The sequence below is a fragment of the Bufo bufo genome, chromosome 8, assembly GCF_905171765.1.
Source record: "Bufo bufo chromosome 8, aBufBuf1.1, whole genome shotgun sequence".
Taxonomy (NCBI): Eukaryota; Metazoa; Chordata; class Amphibia; order Anura; family Bufonidae; genus Bufo; species Bufo bufo.
This window is the reverse complement of record NC_053396.1, coordinates 189,690,572-189,712,812: the sequence shown is the minus strand read 5'-3', so window position 1 is coordinate 189,712,812 and position 22,241 is coordinate 189,690,572. Positions and strand designations below refer to the sequence as shown.

At 44.7% G+C, this 22,241-nt stretch overlaps 1 protein-coding gene across 1 annotated transcript in view; it reads right to left on the bottom strand.

The window, feature by feature from the left end:
• The window catches only part of LOC120977198 (calpain-2 catalytic subunit-like), a 30,903-nt gene extending 11,959 nt beyond the window's left edge, over positions 1-18,944 (bottom strand). Inside the window, exons 1-10 of the mRNA XM_040405011.1 lie at positions 18,717-18,944; positions 15,075-15,144; positions 14,480-14,598; positions 13,784-13,917; positions 12,991-13,159; positions 11,721-11,804; positions 11,548-11,633; positions 7,390-7,464; positions 6,681-6,841; positions 423-577 (exon numbers count right to left, since the gene is read on the bottom strand). Coding sequence (XP_040260945.1) covers positions 423-577; positions 6,681-6,841; positions 7,390-7,464; positions 11,548-11,633; positions 11,721-11,804; positions 12,991-13,159; positions 13,784-13,917; positions 14,480-14,598; positions 15,075-15,144; positions 18,717-18,944 — 1,281 coding nt within the window. The remainder of the gene's footprint in view (positions 1-422; positions 578-6,680; positions 6,842-7,389; positions 7,465-11,547; positions 11,634-11,720; positions 11,805-12,990; positions 13,160-13,783; positions 13,918-14,479; positions 14,599-15,074; positions 15,145-18,716) is intronic.
• Positions 18,945-22,241: the final 3,297 nt, after the last annotated feature.

Here is a 22,241-nt window from a genome sequence, read left to right as displayed (position 1 = left end):
AGGGTTAGCATACGAGAAGAATATCGCTGATGCTCCAGGCTTACAAAATCCCTAAGGAGAGATCATCAATATCTGATCAGTGGGGGTCTGACTCCCAGCATCCCCGCTGATCAGCTGTTTGAAGAGGCCACGGCACTTGGTGAGCGATGCGACCTCCTCGCACTACACCGAGCACAGCGGCTACGCTTGGTATTGAATGGGACTGTGCTGCACATAGGCCATGTGACTGATGGACATGACGTCACTGGTTTAAGTCTATAGGAGATAGAGAAGTAGCCACCCAACTCTCCATTCTCTGTCTAGATGTGTCCGTCAATGGAAGGCCAATTTCCCTGCCCTCACCGGTGACACCATGGTGACATGTTCATTTGGTAAAAGACCATTCTTGAAGAAATGTGCTATCTCTACCAGTCCTACTGCACCTTATAGATCTCGTAACCGATGACCAGGAAATCTCTCCCAGCAGCCCGCGCCTTCCGTCTGTCCTTCTGAAGAAGAGAGGCCAGCATGGTGCATGCATTTCTCTTATCATCTCCTTCCACCGTCACCAGGAACTGAGGATTGCTCCAGAAGGTGCCTGTTATTTTGTAGAGGAACATAAAGGGTGTAGAAGCTAGAGCTTAGGTCGTGCAGTATCTCCAATGGATTTTCATTTGGAGCTCCACGGTCTGTGCCGACTTACAGAGGAGGTCGTGCAGTTTTAAAGTGTCTTCACAAGTGGGGATGTATGAGATTAGAAAAACATGGCTGATTTCTTCCAGAAACACCACCATCCTTGACCATTCATGTGGCATTGCAGACCTTTCCCATTCACTTGAACAATGGTCAAAGAAGCAGCCATGTGAGGGCTTGTTCATCTTTGGGGGCATTTCGGAGAGACACCCTTATTTCATGTGGCACCACCAGCACATGGCCAGACTGGCTGAGGGATACATACTTACCTGCTCCCCGCCGCTGGGTTCCACCTCTTATAGTCCCCTACCACCACTGTCTCGTTGCAGTGTCCATGTGTCAACATATGGTTTGATGCAAGTCACGTGGCCACAGTGGTGTCGTGTCCTCCATGTGTCATGTCACTGGGGCCAGTCATTGGCTTCATAAGCTACATGACCTACTTTAAACTGGATGGTGACATGTGGAGACCGGAGCAAGGCCGCAGGAGACCTAAGGAGTCAGTATCCAGTGTAGGGGAGCAGGTAAGTAGGCTTCCCTCTGCGGGTCCGGTGACATAAGGTGGGAGTGGTCTGGCAGAAAGGCCCCTGAAGGTGAAGAAACCCTTTAAATCCCATTTAAATTTGTATTTTTGATGCATTGTTTGCAGGCAATTAGTTATATTTGGAGCACAAAGCAGTGAATACTAAAGGAAGAAGAGGCCATAGCATTAAAGTGGTATTCCAGCTACATTACGTCATCCCCTATCCTCAGGATAGGGAATAACTATTAGATCTGTGGGCGTTCTACCGCTGGGACCCCCACCGATCATGAGATCTGATAATTATCCCCTTATCCTGTGGATAGGGGATAACTTAATATGTAACTGGAATGAATACCCCTTTAAATCCTAAATTCATTTCCACAGTACAAATCAGTGGCATCTGCTCTGGGTGTGCAGGTCTGCACAAGAAATTGACCGATTGTAGTTCATCAGAGAGGTTACCCCACAAATGTGAAACTTTTTTTCACTCATCTGGAAGACTTTCTTCCCTTTCTGTGGGTGAGCAGTAGCTCACATGAGACAGTCAACACCTACATAACCAAGGAAGTAATGTAATTCGGTCTTATTAACCCCTTCCACCCCTGCATAGAAAATAGTCCTTCAAATATAGCCCCAAAGATATACAGTGCTGCCCATAATTATTCATACCCCTGGCAAATTTTGACTTAAAGTTACTTTTATTCAACCAGCAAGTAATTTTTTGACGGGAACTGACATAGGTGTCTCCCAAAAGATAATAAGACAATGTACAAGAGGCATTATTGTGGGGAAAAATAAAAAATTTCTCAGCTTTTGTTTACATTTGAGCAAACAGTGCCCAGTCCAAAATTATTCATACCCTTCACAAACTGTCACAGTCTGTGAGGAAATCAAAAGTTCATACCAAATAGTCCAAGCTGTTCTAAAGCAGCCTAATTACCCTGATTCATTGGGAACAGCTGTTTTCATCAACTCAACAGGTGAAAACCAGCAGCTCTCTGCAGTTGGTTTGTGGACAGTCATGGCTAAGACAAAGGAGCTCTAGACTGGACCTGCGGCTGCTCATTGTGGCTGCTCAGTCAGGAAAGGGCTACAAGGAACATTTCTAAATGTTTTCAAGTTCCAGTGGCTACAGTGCAAAGTATTATTAAAAAATACAAGAGGTTCCACCCTGTGGAAAATCTCAGAGGACGTGGTCGGAAGCCAAAAGTGACACCTGTGCTGGCCAGGAGGATAGTTAGAGAGGTGAAAAAGAATCCAAGGATCACCACCAAGGCCATCCTGGTGAATCTGGGCTCTGCTGGTGGCAATGTCTCAAGGCAGACAATCCAACGGACACTGCACAATGCAGACCAAGGAGGACGCCACTTCTCCAGATAAGGCACACAAAAGCTCGCTTGGCCTTTGCAAAAGCTCATCTGGACAAAGAAGAATAGTTGTGGTCTTCTGTGTTATGGTCAGATGAAACAAAAATTGAATTGTTTGGTCACAATGATGTTTCCTTCATTTGGCGTAAAAAAGGAGAAGCCTTCAACCCAAAGAACACCATCCCCACTGTCAAACATGGTGGTGGGAACCTAATGCTTTGGGGGTGTTTTTCAGCCAATGGACCAGGGAACCTAATCACAGTAAACGGCACCAGGAAAAAAGAGCAATACATGAGGATTCTCAACGACAACATCAGGCAGTCTGCAGAGAAACTTGGCCTTGGGCACCAGTGGACATTTCAGCATGACAATGACCCAAAACACACAGCAAAAGTGGTGAAGAAATGGTTAGCAGACAACAACATTAACGTTTTGGAGTGGCCCAGCCAGAGTCCAGACTTGAATCCAATTGAGAATCTGTGGAGGGAGCTAAAGATCAGGGTGATGGTAAGAAGACCCTCCAACCTGAAAGATTTGGAGCTCATTGCTAAAGATGAATGGGCAAAAATACCTGTGGAGACCTGCAAAAAGCTGGTCTGCAATTTACGGTATAGGAAGAGTTTGATTGCTGTAGTAGCCAATAAAGGCTTTTCTATTGATTATTGAGAAGGGTATGAATAATTTTGGACTGGACACTTTTTGCTCAAAGGTAAATAAAAGCTAAGAAATGTTTTTTTTCCACAATAATGCCTCTTGTACATCGTCTTTTTATCTTTTGGGAGACACCTATGTCATTTCCTGTCAAAAAATGACTTGCTGGTTGAATAAAAGTAAGTTTAAGTCAAAATTTGCCAGGGGTATGAATAATTATGGGCATCACTGTATATGGTATGTAATGCCCCCACAATTCCACTCTCTACTGTCTAGAGAAAGATATAGATATATATTTTTATGAATTTATAAGTAGGGAGGAATGAATAATAGGTGTCTATGAGATCACTACGCTGGCACTGAGAAGAGGAAGAGACCAGGGAAGCTACTAAGCATGGCAGTCCACCACTGAGTGAAGGAGAAGGTGGACCAGAAAGCTAAACAGCAGGGGGCGCTACCAGAGAAGAAAATGTAATGATTGTAAAAAAAATAATTTTTTAATACAAAACTTTTCTTGCATGTGCATTGCAATAATACTTCATTGAAATGCTCTATTTGTTACATAATAATACTTTTTGAGGGAAAAGGTAACCATTTAGCTTTTCTGCACAGAATTCACGGAAATAAATAGCATGCTACTTAATGCTGTGGCTGACTTTATTTTGGAGTGCAGACAAAAATCTGCATGGAAATTTTTCTTAGCATGTGAGCAGGATTGTGGAAACTCCATGGACCCTTATTATTATTATTATTATTATTATTATTATTATTATAATAATAATAATAATAATAATAATAATAATATTCTGTATTTATATAGCGCCAATACATTCCGTATCGCTTTACAACCCTTATGATTCGCTCTTCTGGATTCTTCCACAATTTTTCTTAAAAGACAAAAAAAAATGAACTGGACTTGTATACTTCAAATATAATGGTGCTCTGTGGACATAACTCCCAGTTTTTGATAATGAAGACAGGATTCCAAACAAAGACATTCCTCCCATTAGGTAAATATGCTATGTGTATTTGCCAAAGGATTGTCTAAAAATGGAAATCTTTATATAGAGAATATAGCAGATCTGTAGGAATGTAGCAGGAGTCAGTGCTCTCCAACCCTTGGGTCTTCAGCTGTTGCAAAAATACAACACCCAGCATGACTTCACAGTCTCGGTGTCATGTGTCAGCAAGTGACGTGGATGTGACTCCAAGGGGTTAATCTATTTCCACTCAATCTTGCACCTACCTAGAAGTCAGGCTACGGACTGAGCATAAAACACACCCCAAATAGACATCAAAACGGCTGGCGAGATACCAAACCGCTAACACAGTACTTACAGCCACACACTGCTTTTAGGCAACGAAGAGGTAAAACGCCATCTGAAAGGCTATGGATTCTTAGAGAATACATGGGCTAAACAAGTTTTAACTCTGCTACCAAAAGGTGCAGTGATTACAAATTACAAAAGGAGACAAAATAAAATGACATGCAAAACAAATAAACAGGAAATAGGAGACCTAATAAGAAGTCTTTCTGCTCCCTTGAGGGTAGAAGGAACTAGGATTTACGCCCCCATTTTGCCTGTCCTTCAAAATGTGAAGCCTGATTAATTGCTCCACAGTGTTTTATACCTTCAGCCTTTGGCTCGGATTTCAGAGTCACCCTTATGGTTCCTTATTCAAATCCCTTGGGTGTGACTAAACAATAAATTAATAAGGGGGCAAGTACAATGAATATAGAATTGTATATTCTCCCTTGGTTTACCTCACTGTATCAGATGGGTGGGGTGTGCAGTAGGGATGGACAGGTGTCCATATGCCCATACTTTGAAGTCTACACAAACTAGGTCCAAGTTCTCAAAAGTCTCATTCTCTTTTAAGAGAGCTCTGGTTCCTGCTTTCCCATCCTCCAGTATGTTACATCGGTGGCCTGTGCCCGCCACCGCTCTGCTAGTCTGGTCATGGACGGCGCTCCACTCAACCAGCTTCTGTCATTGGTCTGGCAGTCCAGACTCACTGTCCAGATCTGGCCGCCAAAGTCCTATGTGTTTTCTCATCACAGGCTTCAGCCTGCTCCCTGCTGGAGATGTCTTATCCTCACTGTTCCTCTAATTCTTCCGCAGATTATGGCTGATCACTTCTGGTGTATCTAGCTTGCTAGTTCGTGCGAAGGTATGCTGTCCCATTTATCTGCCTGTGTATTGACCTCTGCCTGATTCCTGATTCTCTGCTGCCTGACCTGACTTGTGCCTAATTTCCGTTTTACCCTTTGCTGCCTTCTCTGACTGTGACGGACAGAACCGTCACTGGGGCTGCTGGAGAGGCTGGAGGGCTAGCCTCCTTCCTATGGACCCAGAACTATGGAGACCACTTCCCCCCCGGCTTATTATTCTACAAAGGGAAAAATTGGTAATTTCTACCTGTGAATGATTACGTTATCCCATTGTGTTTGTTAATTGAATCACAGGTGGGTGTTGTCTGCCTCTGAGTGATTACGTTATCCCATTGTGTTGATTAATTGTATCACATTTGTGTGTTTTCTGCCTGTAACTGTATGTGATTGATTTATGTAAAAACTGTCTCAGTCTTCCACAAGGTCCCCATGGGGAGTGTCCCTTGCTGGAAGACCTGCATAAAAGGCTGGCATGTAGCCTCATTAAATGTCCTGTTCTACCCTTCATGAAGTCTGGGCTCATGTTTGGGGGATTGGAGAACTACACTCTGGGGATTGCTATAATCATTATACTTTCCAGAGTATAATCCCTAGCTCTTGTAAGAGCTGTTCCTGTTCCTGTATCACTCTCTGAAGGAAGAGAGGTTCACCCATTGGAACCTGGAAGCCTTGTCATAGGTCCAGGGTGGGTAGAAGACGGCGAGATCCCAACCAAGCTGTGGCTGTTCGTGGGGTCGGCAGTGCTTACTGTGTCAAGTGGAGTGCTTGGAGTCCTCGGGAAGCACTAGGAGCATCCATCAACGGAGGTACCCAGTTGGGGTGCCAGGAGATCCGTTACACTGACCTCAGACCTATTTCACGGAATCACACATATTCTACCTCCCCTGACCTCTGCCTGTCTCTGACTACGGTTTTGCCTGTTCCCTTTGGTCCTACGTGCCAGTGTCCCTGACCCCTGTGTGTCACCTGTCAACCACACTGGGACTACTGCTCCCCTGCATTGATGTCCAGATTCCTGTATACAGTTTAAAGAGTGGAAACCAGGGGAACACCAGGACAATGCCCTCAGGATTAGCCCAAATTCAAACCTATTGGTTGATGCAGTGGTTCTAAACCCACTGCTCGTAACACAGTAAAATATCCTGTACAGTTCTTTTTGAAAAATTAACTCCGTAGTTGGACGAATATGTACAGCCATGTTCATTAAATCCATGTGTCATTACATTACACTGTAGAATTCACACCAAGAAACAATTAAAATATCTAACAATGAGCCTGAAACACGATTCCTCACCTTTGTAATTGCGGCATCCTCCAGCATTGTGTCCTTTCACCCATTTGCCTTCAAAAGAGTTGGCATTCCATGTATGGATACTACCACTACAAGCTAAGTCCGATGTGAGACTGCAAAAATCCAGCGTATCGAAATAGCGCATAAAGTCATCCATCTGCATCCTGAATGAAAATATGTGGGTCTGAGCGTCAGGGGACAACAGCACCAGTAAATAGCTTAAAGGCTATGTACACCTTAGAAGGCTTTTTTTTTTTTATTGCATTCTACTCATTTTGAGCAAAAAAAAAATTATTTTTCAATTGGCCTTTATTAAAAATTCTGAGCCAATGTTTCTGTACAGCCTTGAGATTCTCTAGTAGCAGGATCTGTATTTTTACTGTGTTCTGTCAAGCAGCTCAGTTGACGGCCCCTTATCTCTGACAAACATGAATAAACATTCATTATAAGTCAATTCTTATCTTATTGATAAGAATGTGTCTTAAATAAGTGTTTAGTACTTTAGAGATAAGGTTTATTAGATGACTGACACAAAGTGAAAGTGAAAGTACAGATTCACACAGCTAGACAATTAACCATTTGTGACCGAACAGCTCAATATTTGTAATAAAGATCAATTGAATTTTTATTTTATTTTAGCCCAAAATGCAGTCCTAAAAAAATTTGACCCAAAAGGTGTACATAGTCTTTAAGGTTAACTGTGGGAACTCACCAGAATTCACCATCGTCCGCTCTTAATTGAAGCTTCAGTGCAGTTGCATTGTCCAATAGTGACCAGGTGGAGGAGCTAGAAGAAAAAAAAATATCACAAGACAGCTTTAGATGGTCAATATGTGTGTACTATATCCAATGCAGGACCTGAGGGGGCGATGCATGACATGCTGCTTCCTTTTAGACCCTTCACCAGGCATCAGGCATACCACAGAGTATAAGTTTTGATGGATTACGGTTGGTGAGGTTCTCCACCCACCTAACCCATATCAGAGCCACATATAGTAGATCTGTCAGTGCATGCATGTGTCCTTCTTAACTGAAGTCTGTGGAATTTATGGAGACAGACGAGCCAGTGGTCACCTTTCCACCAATTAGATTCCTGGCTTAGTGTCCAATCCCACAGCTGGGTGGAGGATTTAAGACTGCCACTCAGTGAGCTTGTCTACTACTCTTTGCACACTGGTCAATCTGGTAGGTCTGCTATTAGCAACCTTGCACCAGTTTTCTGCAACCTTACTTAGCAGACGTAATCTGGGTCTCTAGCAGCCAAGTCCATTTAGCCTTGCAGAAGGCTCTGAGGAGGAATCTAGGGGTAGCCTTAGCTTTCTCTGACCACAGTGGTTAAGGAAGACTGGTAGCAGTTTTGACTTTGCTGGCTGTGGTTGTGGATGGCGACTAGTATTTACTTCCATTTCATTTTTGCCTTGCCTACTGCATGAAATGAGATGGGCAAAATGTGGGTGAAAATTATGCAAGAATTCAGGCGCAGCCACAATAATAAATGTGGGCCAATGTGCAATGTACCGTACTGCTAACCTTCTATTTGCAGGTAATATATACTGGTGATATTGCAGGACATTTTTACATAATTAAAGGGGTTGTCTCACTTCAGCACAGGGGCGGACTGGGCCGGGGGGCAGGGGGGCAATTGCCCCCCGGGCCTCTCTGTTGCCTCACTGTCCCGGCCGGACGGGCCCGGAATCAGACTGTCACTAAGGGCACTGCCTCCGCCACCGCTGTTACTAATACTACTTACCTGCGGCTGCGGACTGCGGAGGGAGACGGGGAGGCGTGCTGCCGGCAGCCTGTCAGAGAGGCCGCCGGACCGGCGCAGGCAGCGCGATGACGTCATCACACTGCCTGACTGAGCCGCTGCGCTGCCGTAAAGACATCAGCAGTGCTGGAGGCGGGACGGGAGTGATTCAGTGAAGGTGCTCGAGGAGGTAAGTATAAGTCTGACTGACTAAATTTTTTTATTTATTTTTTGTCATTCCTGTCACTGATAGGGGGCCCTATCTGGCTACTGGCACATTATAGGGGGGGCCCTATCTGGCTACTGGCACATTATAGGGGGGGCCCTATCTGGCTACTGGCACATTATAGGGGGGCCCTCTCTGGCTACTGGCACATTATAGTGGGGGGCCTATGGCTACTGGCACATTATAGGGGGGCCCTATCTGGCTACTGGCATATTATAGGGGGGCCCTATCTGGCTACTGGCACATTATAGGGGGGCCCTATCTGGCTACTGGCACATTATAGTGGGGGGCCTATGGCTACTGGCACATTATAGGGGGGCCCTATCTGGCTACTGGCACATTATAGTGGGGCGGCCTATGGCTACTGGCACATTATATGGGGGGCTATGGCTACTGGCACATTATAGGGGGGCCTATGGCTACTGGCACATTATAGGGGGGCCTATGGCTACTGGCACATTATAGGGGGGCCTATGGCTACTGGCACATAATAGGGGGGCCTATTGGCTACTGGCACATTATAGGGGGGCCTATGGCTACTGGCACATTATAGGGGGGCCTATTGGCTACTGGCACATAATAGGGGGGCCTATTGGCTACTGGCACATTATAGGGGGGCCTACTGGCTACTGGCACATTATAGGGGGGGCCTATTGGCTACTGGCACATTATAGGGGGGCCCTATTGGCTACTGGCACATTATAGGGGGGCCCTATCTGGCTACTGGTACATTATAGGGGGGCCCTATCTGGCTACTGGTACATTATAGGGGGGCCCTCTCTGGCTACTGGCACATTATAGTGGGGGGGCCTATCTGGCTACTGGCACATTATAGGGGGGCCCTATCTGGCTACTGGCACATTATAGCTGGGGGCCTATGGCTACTGGCACATTATAAGGGGGCCCTATCTGGCTACTGGCACATTATAGTGGGGAGCCTATGGCTACTGGCACATTATATGGGGGGGCTATGGCTACTGGCACATTATAGTGGGGGCCTATGGCTACTGGTACATTATAGGGGGGCCTATGGCTGCTGGCAGATTATAGTGATGGCCTATGGCTACTGGCACATTATAGGGGGGCCTATTGGCTACTGGCACATTATAGGGGGGCCTATTGGCTACTGGCACATTATAGGGGGCACTATGGGGACATTAGCTCAACTGGGGACATTAGCTCAATTGGGGACATTACAAGGGGGTACTTTTTGCACTGTCTATTGTAAGGAGAATTATTACTACTGGGGAGGGGGCATTATGGTGGGCTTTATTACTCCCCCATGGTATGACCCCCTAGTAGCAGCACCAGCCTCTCCCTGCTCTGCTATCCCTCTGCCTCTTCTCCAAATCCTTATTATGAAATCTTTCTAATTAGGATAAAACACATCAGCTCATCCGAGCCCCCCGCCAAAGTGTGGAAGTGGTGTCCGAGATCCCCAAGGGCCAAGCCAAGTAATTGTACGTTTTCATATGAAATATGTTTATGTTATACACATATAGCATATACCGTGCCCCACAATATACAGTTTCTTCTGAAAAAGTCATCAAGTGTCATGGGTGGGGGCGACGACACAGAGCAGCGCCCAGCGGGGAGGAGAAAATACACGGATGCAACGCTGTATCAGCCAGAAATTGACACTTTCGGCATTATACCAAAAATGCCATTTTCGGCTGATATGTTTCGGCGGCCGATATATCGGAGCAGCCCTATTTTATTTTGTTTTCCTGTGTTGTAATTTACATGGCTGACGAAAGTGGCAAGGGGGGGGGGGGGGGGGCAGGGGGAGGCAGGGGAAATGGGAAAGCAGGAGGGGGGCTCAGTGGGCCTCTGGGTGTTACTTGCCCCCTGGGCCAAAGTTGCCAGTCAGCCCCTGCTTCAGCAGATGGCATTTATCATGTAGAGAAAAATAATACAAGGCACTTACTAATGTATTGTGATTGTCCATATTGTCTCCTTTGCTGGCCTGATTAATTTTTCTATCAAATTATACACTGCTCGTTTCCACGATTACGACCACCCTGTAATCCATCAGCGGTGGCCGTGCTTGCACACTATAGGAAAAAGCACTGGCCTATGAGCTCTCCCGCAGTCCTGGCCACCAGAGAGGCCAGGGCTTTTTCCCATAGTAAGCAAGCACGACCACCGCTGCTGGATTGCAAGGTGGTCGTAACCATGGAAACGAGCAGTAGATAATGTGATGGAAAAATTAATCCAGCCAGCAAAGGAAGCAATATGGACAATCACAGTACATTAGTAAGTGCCTTGTATTCACTTCCTCTACATGATAAATGCCACTTGCTGAAGTGAGACGACCGCTTTCTATACCCTGTCATCAGAATATGACATTTTATACTCTTTCAGCTCATGTATCCTGGATCACTTTCACAGGTAAAGAGACCAATTCCCCTAAAACCATTAGACATTTCTCTCATAGGATCATTACAGTGGAACCTCTTCAGTTCTCCATTTTCAAGATCCCTGCTTGTTCTCAGTGAATAAAAAATCATTTACATCCAGAGACTGAAAACAGACCTATTCCTCCTCACCGCTGAGAGGTGGATACAGCTGTATCCTGTGTAGTTAAGTCTCTAGCTAATGAACCATTGCAACAAACCATCAGCGTAGGACAGGCTTCTGTTGCTGATACTGTATATTTACTTCACAGTGGCTACAATTGTTTCTGTCTCTAAACTCTAAGAAGGAGCAGATCTGGACGGTTTCCATTCACTAACTGTAAACAGAGATCTTGAAATTAGTTTATTACATTACAAAATGATCGTTTTAAATGACCAAACTTTATATCTGTGAACGTTCCACCGTCGAATCCCTTTAGTATTGGCAATCACAGAAAAAATAAATCTGCCACCAGGATTGGAACGGTCATGTTCACTCACTTGTCACTCCAGCGCCCATTCCACTCCACTGTTCCCCACGGATTCCGCACTCTGATTAAGGAGATTCTGCGCCCCTGATAGTCTACCTGGAAAATGGTACGACACATGCTTCATTTTATGTAGACTATGTAGTAAGGAACTAAAGGAGTACGATGAAAATAATATATCTTTACCTCTGAGACACCTATAATGGAGTAGGCATGGCCTTTCACCAGTCCTTCTGGGGTTCTCACTTCACTTTCAGACTGGTCCAGTATCTATAAAAAGATAATCTTCTATCAAAATACTTTCATAAGTTCTGAAGGTCTTATCCATAAATGGTCCATTAGCAACCCTCAGAATGGTCTCCACTCAAAGCTCCACCAATTTGGTAATGTCCAAACCAGTCCATTGGTTTATAAGGGTTTAGGTCTTTCTGGAGGGTTTTTCATCCCTTATATTATGTAACTTTTTCTGCAGGTTTTGCCGCCCTATTTTCAATTTTTTTGTACTTTTATACGCATTTTACTTTTATATGAAAGATTAAAACTTTAATAAGTTTGGTTATTGGAGGCGCCAGAGAATCCACAGCCTTTGGAGTGTGGTAAAGGCGCATGAACAGTAAGGCTGGGTTCCGTTCCGTTCCATTATAGGAGCACACCAGTGAAATTAGTGGAAGCACTGGAGTCGTCAATTGATGGTAACAAGCGGCACCTGAAGGACCGCATTGGCTAAAATGGGATCCATCAGGTTTCAATTTGCCGCAGTATTTTGTCCGGTTTGTTTTTGTTTTTTCTACAGAACCTGCAACTGAGGCAGCTACCAGAGCCTCCAAGGCAAATGTCAACGCAGTCTATGAGGCTCTTGCACACCAAAGTGAGAATACTGAACATGTGCTGTTTGTCCCCAGCCGATAACAGTGACATCACCAAACACTGGACCCATCAAGGCCAGGGAGGAATTGAGACCTGAAGAACTTGCTGGAAAGAGGACCACCCTTGGGGCATTTGCAACCTCATTTGCTAATGCGCAGTTTGTTTTGCTTTGAAGTGCTAATTCTGTATTTAGTCTCAATGGAAGGTTTGAATATCCTGCCCAGCCCTGTTATGGTCTTAGATGTCATAAAGGGCCTAACAGAGTTCCTTTAACCCTTTGACTTTGGCATTCTATTTGTTGGGTATCTATCAAGTGAGAATTTGGTAGGTAGTGGCAGAAAGTTATGAACCTAATTGGAGCCTGAGTACACCCAACCAGGCTGGGAAGGTGTCTATATGTCCCTTGCCCTACCCTATGGTAGCTAGTACACCACTGAACATGACATCATGATTAATTTGTGTCCCATTTTTCAAGATCAATGGTGGGCAGCTAACCATGTAGGTTTCCTATATGCCTGTCTCCCTTCAGCCCCTCTAGTGCCCCCATGATAACACTCCCAGTATAAGACTCCCACCAAGTGTTCCTCACATTGATTGAGGCTCCCATCAGGGACTTCTTCTCTACAGCTTTCTGGATCATCTGGAACAGGTCTGGAGGAGCGGCCTTGAGGTCCACACTCTCGCCTACACCTCCAGTGAAGTCCACAAAGGCTTCGCTAATCCAACCTCCATTCAGAGCTTCATAGGAGCCATTCAACCTAGGAAAGAAACGTGGCCGGGTTAAATATTACCAGTGTTATCTGGATAATGTTTGGTTGTATTATTTGGGTACTATATATCACATCAAACAGAGGCAGCGTCGGTAGAAGATGCTGCAGAGGGTACCGACCAACCAACTTTAAGGGTCCTCAACATCCAGGCAGCCTCAAATTTCCAAGATGGTCAACTTTAATAAAAGTTTATAGTCAAACATGCAAAGCTATAAATGAAAGCAGTGGCGTACATAGAGAAGTAAGGGCCTCATAGCAAGGATCAAACCAAGCCCCCCGCACAGGACAGAAGGGTTTCCACCTAAACCCCTTTCAATGACCCTTGGGCCATGGTTTCCACTGCCTCGTTGGCTAAAAGTTGTTCCTTTAGGGTAAAGTCTTGACCAAGTTTTCACCCCAGTAGAAGAGGGGATGATACCAACTGGGCCCCCTCCTGCCCTGGGCCCCATAGTAGTCGCATGGTCTGCCACTATGGTAGTTACGCCCCTGAATGAAAGTGGAGCTGCCCTTTAAGTGTATATGGCCTAGCTCCTGTTCACTGTTATCTGTATTTACTTGAAGATCATTCAGCAAATAATGCTTAAACATCGATCATGTGCTTTTGTGACTCACTTGGCGTAAGCCTTTTCCAGCAAGGCCGGCCAGAACTCGCTCTTCTGGGCAGAACTGACAAACACCAGCTCCCCGTTCTTCGTTGGCAAACGATCATCGACCACAACGTCAATCCACTGGCCGTACTGCCAGAACTGGAGGGCACAATGGACGAGATTAACTTAAACAGGTTATCCCATGATGAATGTAAAAAAAGAAAATCAGACATCATATAGGCCATGACAGTCTCTTTCTAACAAACTTAGAACCAGCCCTGTACCTCACATGGGTCCAGAGATCTCCCCGTTCATTGGGCCAATTGCGCTGCTAGGTTTAGTTAGAGCAGGCAGCTCAGGGATGTGTCCTTTCTGCTGTAGCTCAGCGGGCATGTCCTTTCTGCTATATAAGTGTGTATTTATTTTACACACTTATATAGCGCTGACATATTCCGCAGCGCTTTAAAGACATTTGAATCACGCTGTTCCCAGTGGTACTCACAAATCTAAGTTTCCTATCACTATGTCTTGGGAGTGTGGGAGGAAACTCCTGCAAACACAGGGAGAACATACAAACTTCATGCAGATGTTGTCCGTAATGGGCTACAATACAATTCTAGTAGTCTAGTATAGCTGAAACTATATGATGCAACGGTATTGTGTACAGTAGCTCTGGTATGATCTGGCTCCAACAGTTTTAGACAACTCCCCCCTAAATCACCTGAAAATGGAATATTCCAGCATAATCATTATGAAAATTCTGCTGGGCAGGAACCACACGATCCAATAGAAGGGGGTAAACGGTCAGAGAGGCCGCTGCGGCAAGAAACCAACAGTTACCTGAAAGAAGAGACAGGAGCTATCAGTATGACTGCGTCCAAGGACTGCTCACCTCTGTAATCTGTAGATTCATCATTCACAGAGAGACATTTATAAAACCAAGTGCAAATGTGAACCGTGTTGTTGCCAACCAATCAGATTGCAGCTGTCATCTGGCATTTGCTGTTTTCAGACTGTAAGCAGTGATCTGGTTTGTTGCCACTGTAATTTTAGTTCTAAAGCTTCTCCAAAGCTCCCCCTAGTGTAATCATGACAACATTACAACTATATATACTGGCATATATGCGGTACAGTATGTATGTATGTACTGTTTATTGCTATATTGAGTCATAGAAGAGGGTCCCCCACTTGAGACCACCCTCTATGAGCCACAATGCGGTGCCGTGTAATAACAGTGGTCTCTATCGATGAGTACATATAGCTGGTACACTATTACTGTACTATGTGGTCATCATTCCCAGTATTAGCGCACTCACCCAGCTGTCCTTGGCATATGTCCGTCCATTTCATGCTGTCGCTGATGAATTGAGGGTACCGGACGAGCTCCTGGAACACAGAGAGAGACGATCATAGTGTCAGGAGGGCCAACGACTCCATGTCCTTTAAAGGGGTATTCTGGTTTCATAATATCGATGACTTATACTAGCGTGAAACTGGAATACTCCTTTAAGCGATTCTCCATATATGATATTGTTTTTAGGTCCAAAATTCAAATGTAGGAACCGTTCCTCCAAAACAATGCCTGGCGCTTAGAAGGTGAATTATTGGGTGCAATTGCGCCCCCTAGTTCAGCTTTCATATTACACCCGATAGGGGTTGTGCAGGGTGACATTTGCTTTATTCCAAAACTGCACCATACCTTTCCAAAGGTCGTGTCTGGTACTGCATCTGAGCTCCTTTCACTTCAACGGAGCTAAGCTGCAATACCAAACGCAACCCATGGACAGGTGTGGCACTGTTTCTGGACTAAAGCTGCCATGTTTTTCTAATCCTGTACAACCCCTTTAAAGAGGACCCGTCCCCTCTCCTGGCATGTCAGTTTTAGTACCTACTTGCATTCCCCACATTCCCCATGAAATACCAATTATGGAGTTTCAATTTTTTACTCTATGTTGTACCATTCCTGTATTATTCCTGCTAGAAGTTTGCCAGCAGTCTACAGAAAAGGTTTTGCTGGGTGTTACCAGTAGCGGGTGTGTCTGACTCTGCCCAATCAGCACTGCTCTTGTCAGACAGTGCAGGGACCCCCCCCCCCCCCAGTTGGTAACACCCATCTGTACCTTTACTACAAGCTGCTGACAATTCATTCATACATTTCTAGTAGGAATAACAGTGACATGTTATTACAAGGGGAATACAAGTACGGTAGTTACATGTCAGGAAAGGTTGAGGGTCCTCTTAAAGGGGTTGTACCATCTCAGACATTGGGGGTATATATCCTTAGGATATGCCCCCAATGTCTGATAGGTGCGGGTCCCACCTCCAGAACCCACACATAAACTTAGAACGGAGACCACAAAGTGCCAGAGGGCACACCATTCATTCCTATGGGAGGGCCAAAAATAGCCAAGCAGCGCTCGGCTATTTTTGGAAGCCCCATTGAAATGAATGGGAAGTGAACTGCGCATGCGCAGCCATCAATCCATTCACTTCTATGGGGCTGACGGAAACCCATGTCAGAGAAGGGAATACTCCTTTAAGTGACGTTCTTTTTCTATCACTGTCTACAGATTGTAATGTCATGCCGTAGAGCGTAACCTGTGAGTTCTCTGTCCCTTTGATGGCATTATGCTATTCATGGCAGTTAAGGCATACTCCTATGTGACACGGTCAGCCGCAGTCAAAAAGGACAAAATCATGTGTATTAAGAGAAGAGCAAACACGAGAGATAAAGCTTTTATTCTAGTGGACAGAGAGCTGCTATAGAAAGTGCAGTCGCTCCTGCCAAACTGGTCCAGCTGTAACCGACACCAGTAAATCTATGTCTAAACACCTGGCCAGTAACCCAGCTTTGAGCTCTCAGCCATTGTGAAAACTTCTATCACATGGTATCACATGTCGTGTCGTAAAGAAATTAAAGGGGAACTCCATCTTTGATCGCTGGTGGTCTGATCACTAGGACCCTCACTGGTCTTGAAAAGGGAAGGGGGGTCCCCAAGTTCCCTGTGCACATGCATGACTACTGCTCCATTGGCAGCAGTCCTATAGACATTGGGGTAGATTTATCAAAACTGCTGTAAGGGGGAAAAAAGGCTTAGTTTCCCATAACAACCAATCATATTCCACCTTTCATTTTCCAGAGGAGCTCTGAAAAATGAAAGGTGGAATCTGATTGGTTGCTATGGGCAACTGAGCCAGTTTTCCTTTACACCAGTATTGATAAATCTACCCCAGTGAATAGAGTGGTGATCATGCGGGTGCACTACCGCTCCATTCACACAGAGGACTCGAGGACCCCCATTCTCATGTTCAGCGGGGGTCTCTGCTGTCAGACTGTCAATCGATCATACATTTATCACCTAGCCTGTGGTTCATTTTAAAGTACAACTCTTCATTCAATGGCTCATGCACACGAATAGATAATAATCCTAATATTTTTTGACTACTAATAATTATTATGCAGCGACATATTCTGTAGCAATGTACATAGAAAGCACAGGTGGAGTAATGTCATATGACAAGTGGTGGAGATCTGGCTACCGGAGTTAAGATTAACGGGGTGTGGAGGGGTGAGTCAATGAAGAAGGTGCTGTTTATAGCCTTATGGGGGTCAAAGTGTGCCCCGAGTTTCAGTTTCTACTTGTATGTCTGTATTACAGGTAGTATACAGACATATTCACGCTGCGAAGAACTGATAACATACTGTACATGACTCATACAATAATGGTGGCAGCCATAGAGCGGGCACTGACAGCCCATTATCAGAATAAACAGAGATAAGACGATAGAGACGACACAGGGTAGAACAAACCAGATCCACAAACTTCCCTCCACGCTAATAGCCTGTGATCAACTACCGCCATATTGGGCACAAAGGCTCTGTTGGTTTCAATCCAATGCGTAGACAGCATCCGCTAAAGTCTTAGGCTACTTTCACACTGGCGTTTTGGCTTTCCGTTTGTGAGATCCGTTCAGGGCTCTCGCAAGCGGTCCAAAACGGATCAGTTTTGCCCTAATGCATTCTGAATGGATAAGGATCCGCTCAGAATGCCTCAGTTTGCCTCTGTTCAGTCTCCATTCCGCTTTGGAGGCGGACACCAAAATGCTGCTTGCAGCGTTTAGGTGTCCGTCTGACGAAACTGAGCCAAACGGATCCGTCCTGGCACACAATGTAAGTCAATGGGGACGGATCCGTTTTCTATGACACAATCTGGCACAATAGAAAACGGATCCATCCTCCATTGACTTTCAATGGTGTTCAAGACGGATCCGTCTTGGCTATGTTAAAGATAATACAAACGGATCCGTTCTGAACGGATGCATGCGGTTGTATTATCTGAACGGATCCGTCTGTGCAGATCCATGACGGATCCGCACCAAACGCGAGTGTTAGTTGAATATATTACTGGGTAGCCATTCCGGCTACCATAGGGTCTTCCACCCAGCTTTCCCAGACTCCTATGGGAAGCATAGGACAAGGTATGTTCACATGCAGTGTCTACAATTTTGCAGGCGGAAAATCCACAGTGCATTGCAGTATCTGCAAAGTGGAGGAGATTTTCCCCCGATGCCTATTGCGAAATCCACGGCTAATTCGCATTGAAAACGTGCCGATTGTAGTGCGGATCTCACAGAGAATTACGTTCCGAATTTGCAACAAATGGCGAAACCCATTCTGGATTTTCCGATAAAAGACAAGTAGCTAACCTTATGACAATCATATTTGTGCCACCCAACTTTCCCAGAAACGGATCTGACATTGTAACTGGTGAACACAACAATAGGTACTAATATTTTTTTTAATTTTAATGGAAAATTCTGAATTTTTTTTAGTTACCGACCAGCAGGGACAAATAGATTGAGAAGATTCACTACTAATATTTTTGTGCCTGGGACTTTGTAGGTGTGTATGGCTCCTATATATTATGTGTGCGCTGTGTGTTCTCCTAGATCCATACCTGAGGTCTCTTCCACTGGATCCCCCTGGTCTGAGGAGACCATGGTCCTAGCTGGTTGAACCCCAAAGCTGCAGGACCAGCGGGAAAATGTGGGTCCTCGAAAAGACGGTTCCTCTGCAAACAGTCCTGGAACAGGGTCCTGTAGTCTTGATCCAGGTAGGGAGAAATCGTCCTGAGACAGGGATTTTCATCATCCACCAGGCGCACAGTGATAGCTGTAGCTGCCATAGCGAGCACTGAGGCCACCAGATTACCTGCTGCAGGTGTGTATGTGTCCCCAGAGGGCAGGGAGGGGCCAGGTGACAAGGAACGATAAGCCGCCTACCTGTCATGTACTGTGAACACTTCACTATGGTCAATGGAAGCTTAGCAGCACTGTGAATGGCAGAACAAGGGGGGTCCGGCTCCAAAACACAGTACCCATCATGCATCAGATGCACCAGAACGAGAGCCATTCTTTGCAGCAGCCCCCTGGTGTGGCTTATAGGGGTTTGCAAGATTTGGAATCAGAAAGGATTTGTTTGATCCTTAAAGGGTTATTCCCATCTCAGACACTGGAGGCCTATTGCTAGGATACGTATAGGTGTGGGTCCAATCTCTGAGACCTGTACCTATAGTTAGAATGGAGCCCGCAAAGTCCCCACGGGTGCACCATGCATGCTCGGCCGTCCTGCATTCATTCCTATAAGAGCGCCAAAAATAGCCCAAGGCACTGGCCCATGCACTGGCGCCAGAAACGACAAAGTATATGGAGCTTTCTGCTTCCGCTCCATACATTGTTAGCTTCCCAGAGCAGCGACAGCCCAATCCAGCTCAGTGGTTGGGTGGTGCCGGGTGTCGGACCCCCACCGATCTGCCCTGAGGACAGGTCACCAATATCTGTAGCCTTTAGAACTGCTTTAGCTTCCTTTCTATTTTCATCTTGATCCATAGGCTAAATCATAAATGTCTGGTGTATGCAGGTCCAACCTCTGGGATCCTCTCCCACTTTAATATGCAGGTCAAGGGCCGGGGACCCCAGGTTTGAGACTGGTGTGGGGTCCAAGAGGTGTGACTAAGATGAGAATACAACTTTAATTCGCTTACCTGCTATGTACTGTATTTTTCCTTTGGTGTTGCCTGTGTTTAGTGATGAGGAATCGGAGTTAACGGAGTGGAATTCGATCCGAATTTCAGGGAAAATTCAGTTTGCCACTAGACCGAATTTCTTGGTAACAATTTTTTTTCCTGAAATGGCGGTAAAAAAACTAAACAAAAAACCATACCTCATCCATTTTGATCGTGGAGACGCCGTTGCAGCCATCTTGATTGAAGAAAACACTCCAAATCTCGCGTGCGTGCTGGCCTGGTGTGGTGACGTCATCAGCAAAAAAAATTAAACCCCTGATTAGCCCCTGAAAAGATGCTGCAATCAGCGCTGAGTGGTTCAGTGACCGGGGGCGGCACGATCAACGTCCCCCGCCATAGCGCCCGCTACATACAGTGGAATGCAATTAGTGACAAACTACTTAGTAATAAATCTGAATTTTTGTCGAAGTTTGGCGAAGCAGCCGAATTTTTTAAAACTTTGTAGAGCCAGAAGGATCTGTTCGAGTGACGCTCACAACGCTTCTTGGAGAGGGGATATAATAAAAAAGTAGTACAAAGGGGTTATACTAAAGCAAAAGATCTCTCTAGGATAACCTTTTGGGTTAGGCCAGACAAAAAAGAAACAGGTACTGATTATCACAGATTTGTTACTAATTTTAATGCCCATTGGAGACAACTACAAGCTATCCTACAGAAACATTGGCAGGTGCTCCTGACAGATAAAGATCTGAAGGGAGTGATCTCTGAGAGACCATTAATAACATGGAAGAGAGCAAAAAATCTAAGGGGCATGGTGACAAGAAGCCACTATGTTGCTCCGGTGAGAGGAGGTCTTTTTGGTGATAAGGGTCCACAATGGGGATTTTTCCCGTGTGGTAGCTGAACCGCTTGTCAGTATATGATTAGAACAGACAAATTTGTTGATTCCGGTGGGGGCAGAGAATATAAAATTGTACATCACATTTCCTGTAAAACAGAGGCGGTCATCTATTATGCGGAGTGCCCATGTGGTCTCATCTATATAGGGATGACCACTAGGGCATTTAAAATCAGAGTACTCGAACCCATTTGACACATTAGGGCAGCAGGTGAGATCACTGAACAAGAGAAACTCAAGAAGCTGAAACCGATTGCAAAACACTTTCGGGAGAAGCACAACAGCAACCTTAGAGGGATCTCTTTCAGGGGGATAGATCGGGTAAGATTGGGAATTATAGGAGGAGACATTAAACGATGCCTCCTTCAGAAAGAAACAAAATGGACTTAATGAGGCCTTGAGTTTTAAATCCTTTCTCTAATTTTTTTATGATACGATATTTTATAGATATTTATAGATATTTATATTTTCTTTTCTGTTTCTTTTGTAGCCTAATTTGCCCTCTGAATATTGGAATCATAATATCTCTTATGTGACCATTAGGATGGGTTAAATGGAATGGGAAGCGGGAGAAGACTCCACCATTTGTTTATAGGAGACACCACTATATGAACTATCAAGACATGTTAGCAAAAGTGATATGAATTTGTAATATATTTTTTATTTTTATATTTTTTTTATTTTTCACATGAATTTTGACACTTGTGGTTATTTTATTGTATTTATTATAATTACTGTATTTTTGCACTTTGTCACTTTTCATTATTGAATATTTTATATATAGACAGTATTATCAATATTGTCCATTTTTCTAATTGAATATGGTCCTATTATTATAAAAAAATATTTTTTTTCATATTTGCATTAGGACTATGTACTATGTGTATGTTGTGAGTAGGGTGGGTTTTCACTGTATTTTGCACTTTGTCACTTTTCATTATTGAATATTTTATATATAGACACTATTATCAATATTGTCCATTTTTATATTTATTTTTATATTTGCACTAGGACTACAGTACAGACCAAAAGTTTGGAAACACCTTCTCATTCAGAGTTTTCTTTATTTTCATGACTATGAAGGCATCAAAACTATGAATTAACACATGTGGAATTATATACATAACAAACAAGTGTGAAACAACTGAAAATATGTCATATTCTAGGTTCTTCAAAGTAGCCACCTTTTGCTTTGATTACTGCTTTGCACACTCTTGGCATTCTCGGGATGAGCTTCAAGAGGTAGTCCCCTGAAATGGTCTTCCAACAGTCTTGAAGGAGTTCCCAGAGATGCTTAGCACTTGTTGGCCCTTTTGCCTTCACTCTGCGGTCCAGCTCACCCCAAACCATCTTGATTGGGTTCAGGTCCGGTGACTGTGGAGGCCAGGTCATCTGGCGCAGCACCCCATCACTCTCCTTCATGGTCAAATAGCCCTTACTTTCAAAGTTTGCCCAATTTTTCGGCTGACTGACTGACCTTCATTTCTTAAAGTAATGATGGCCACTCGTTTTTCTTTACTTAGCTGCTTTTTTCTTGCCATAATACAAATTCTAACAGT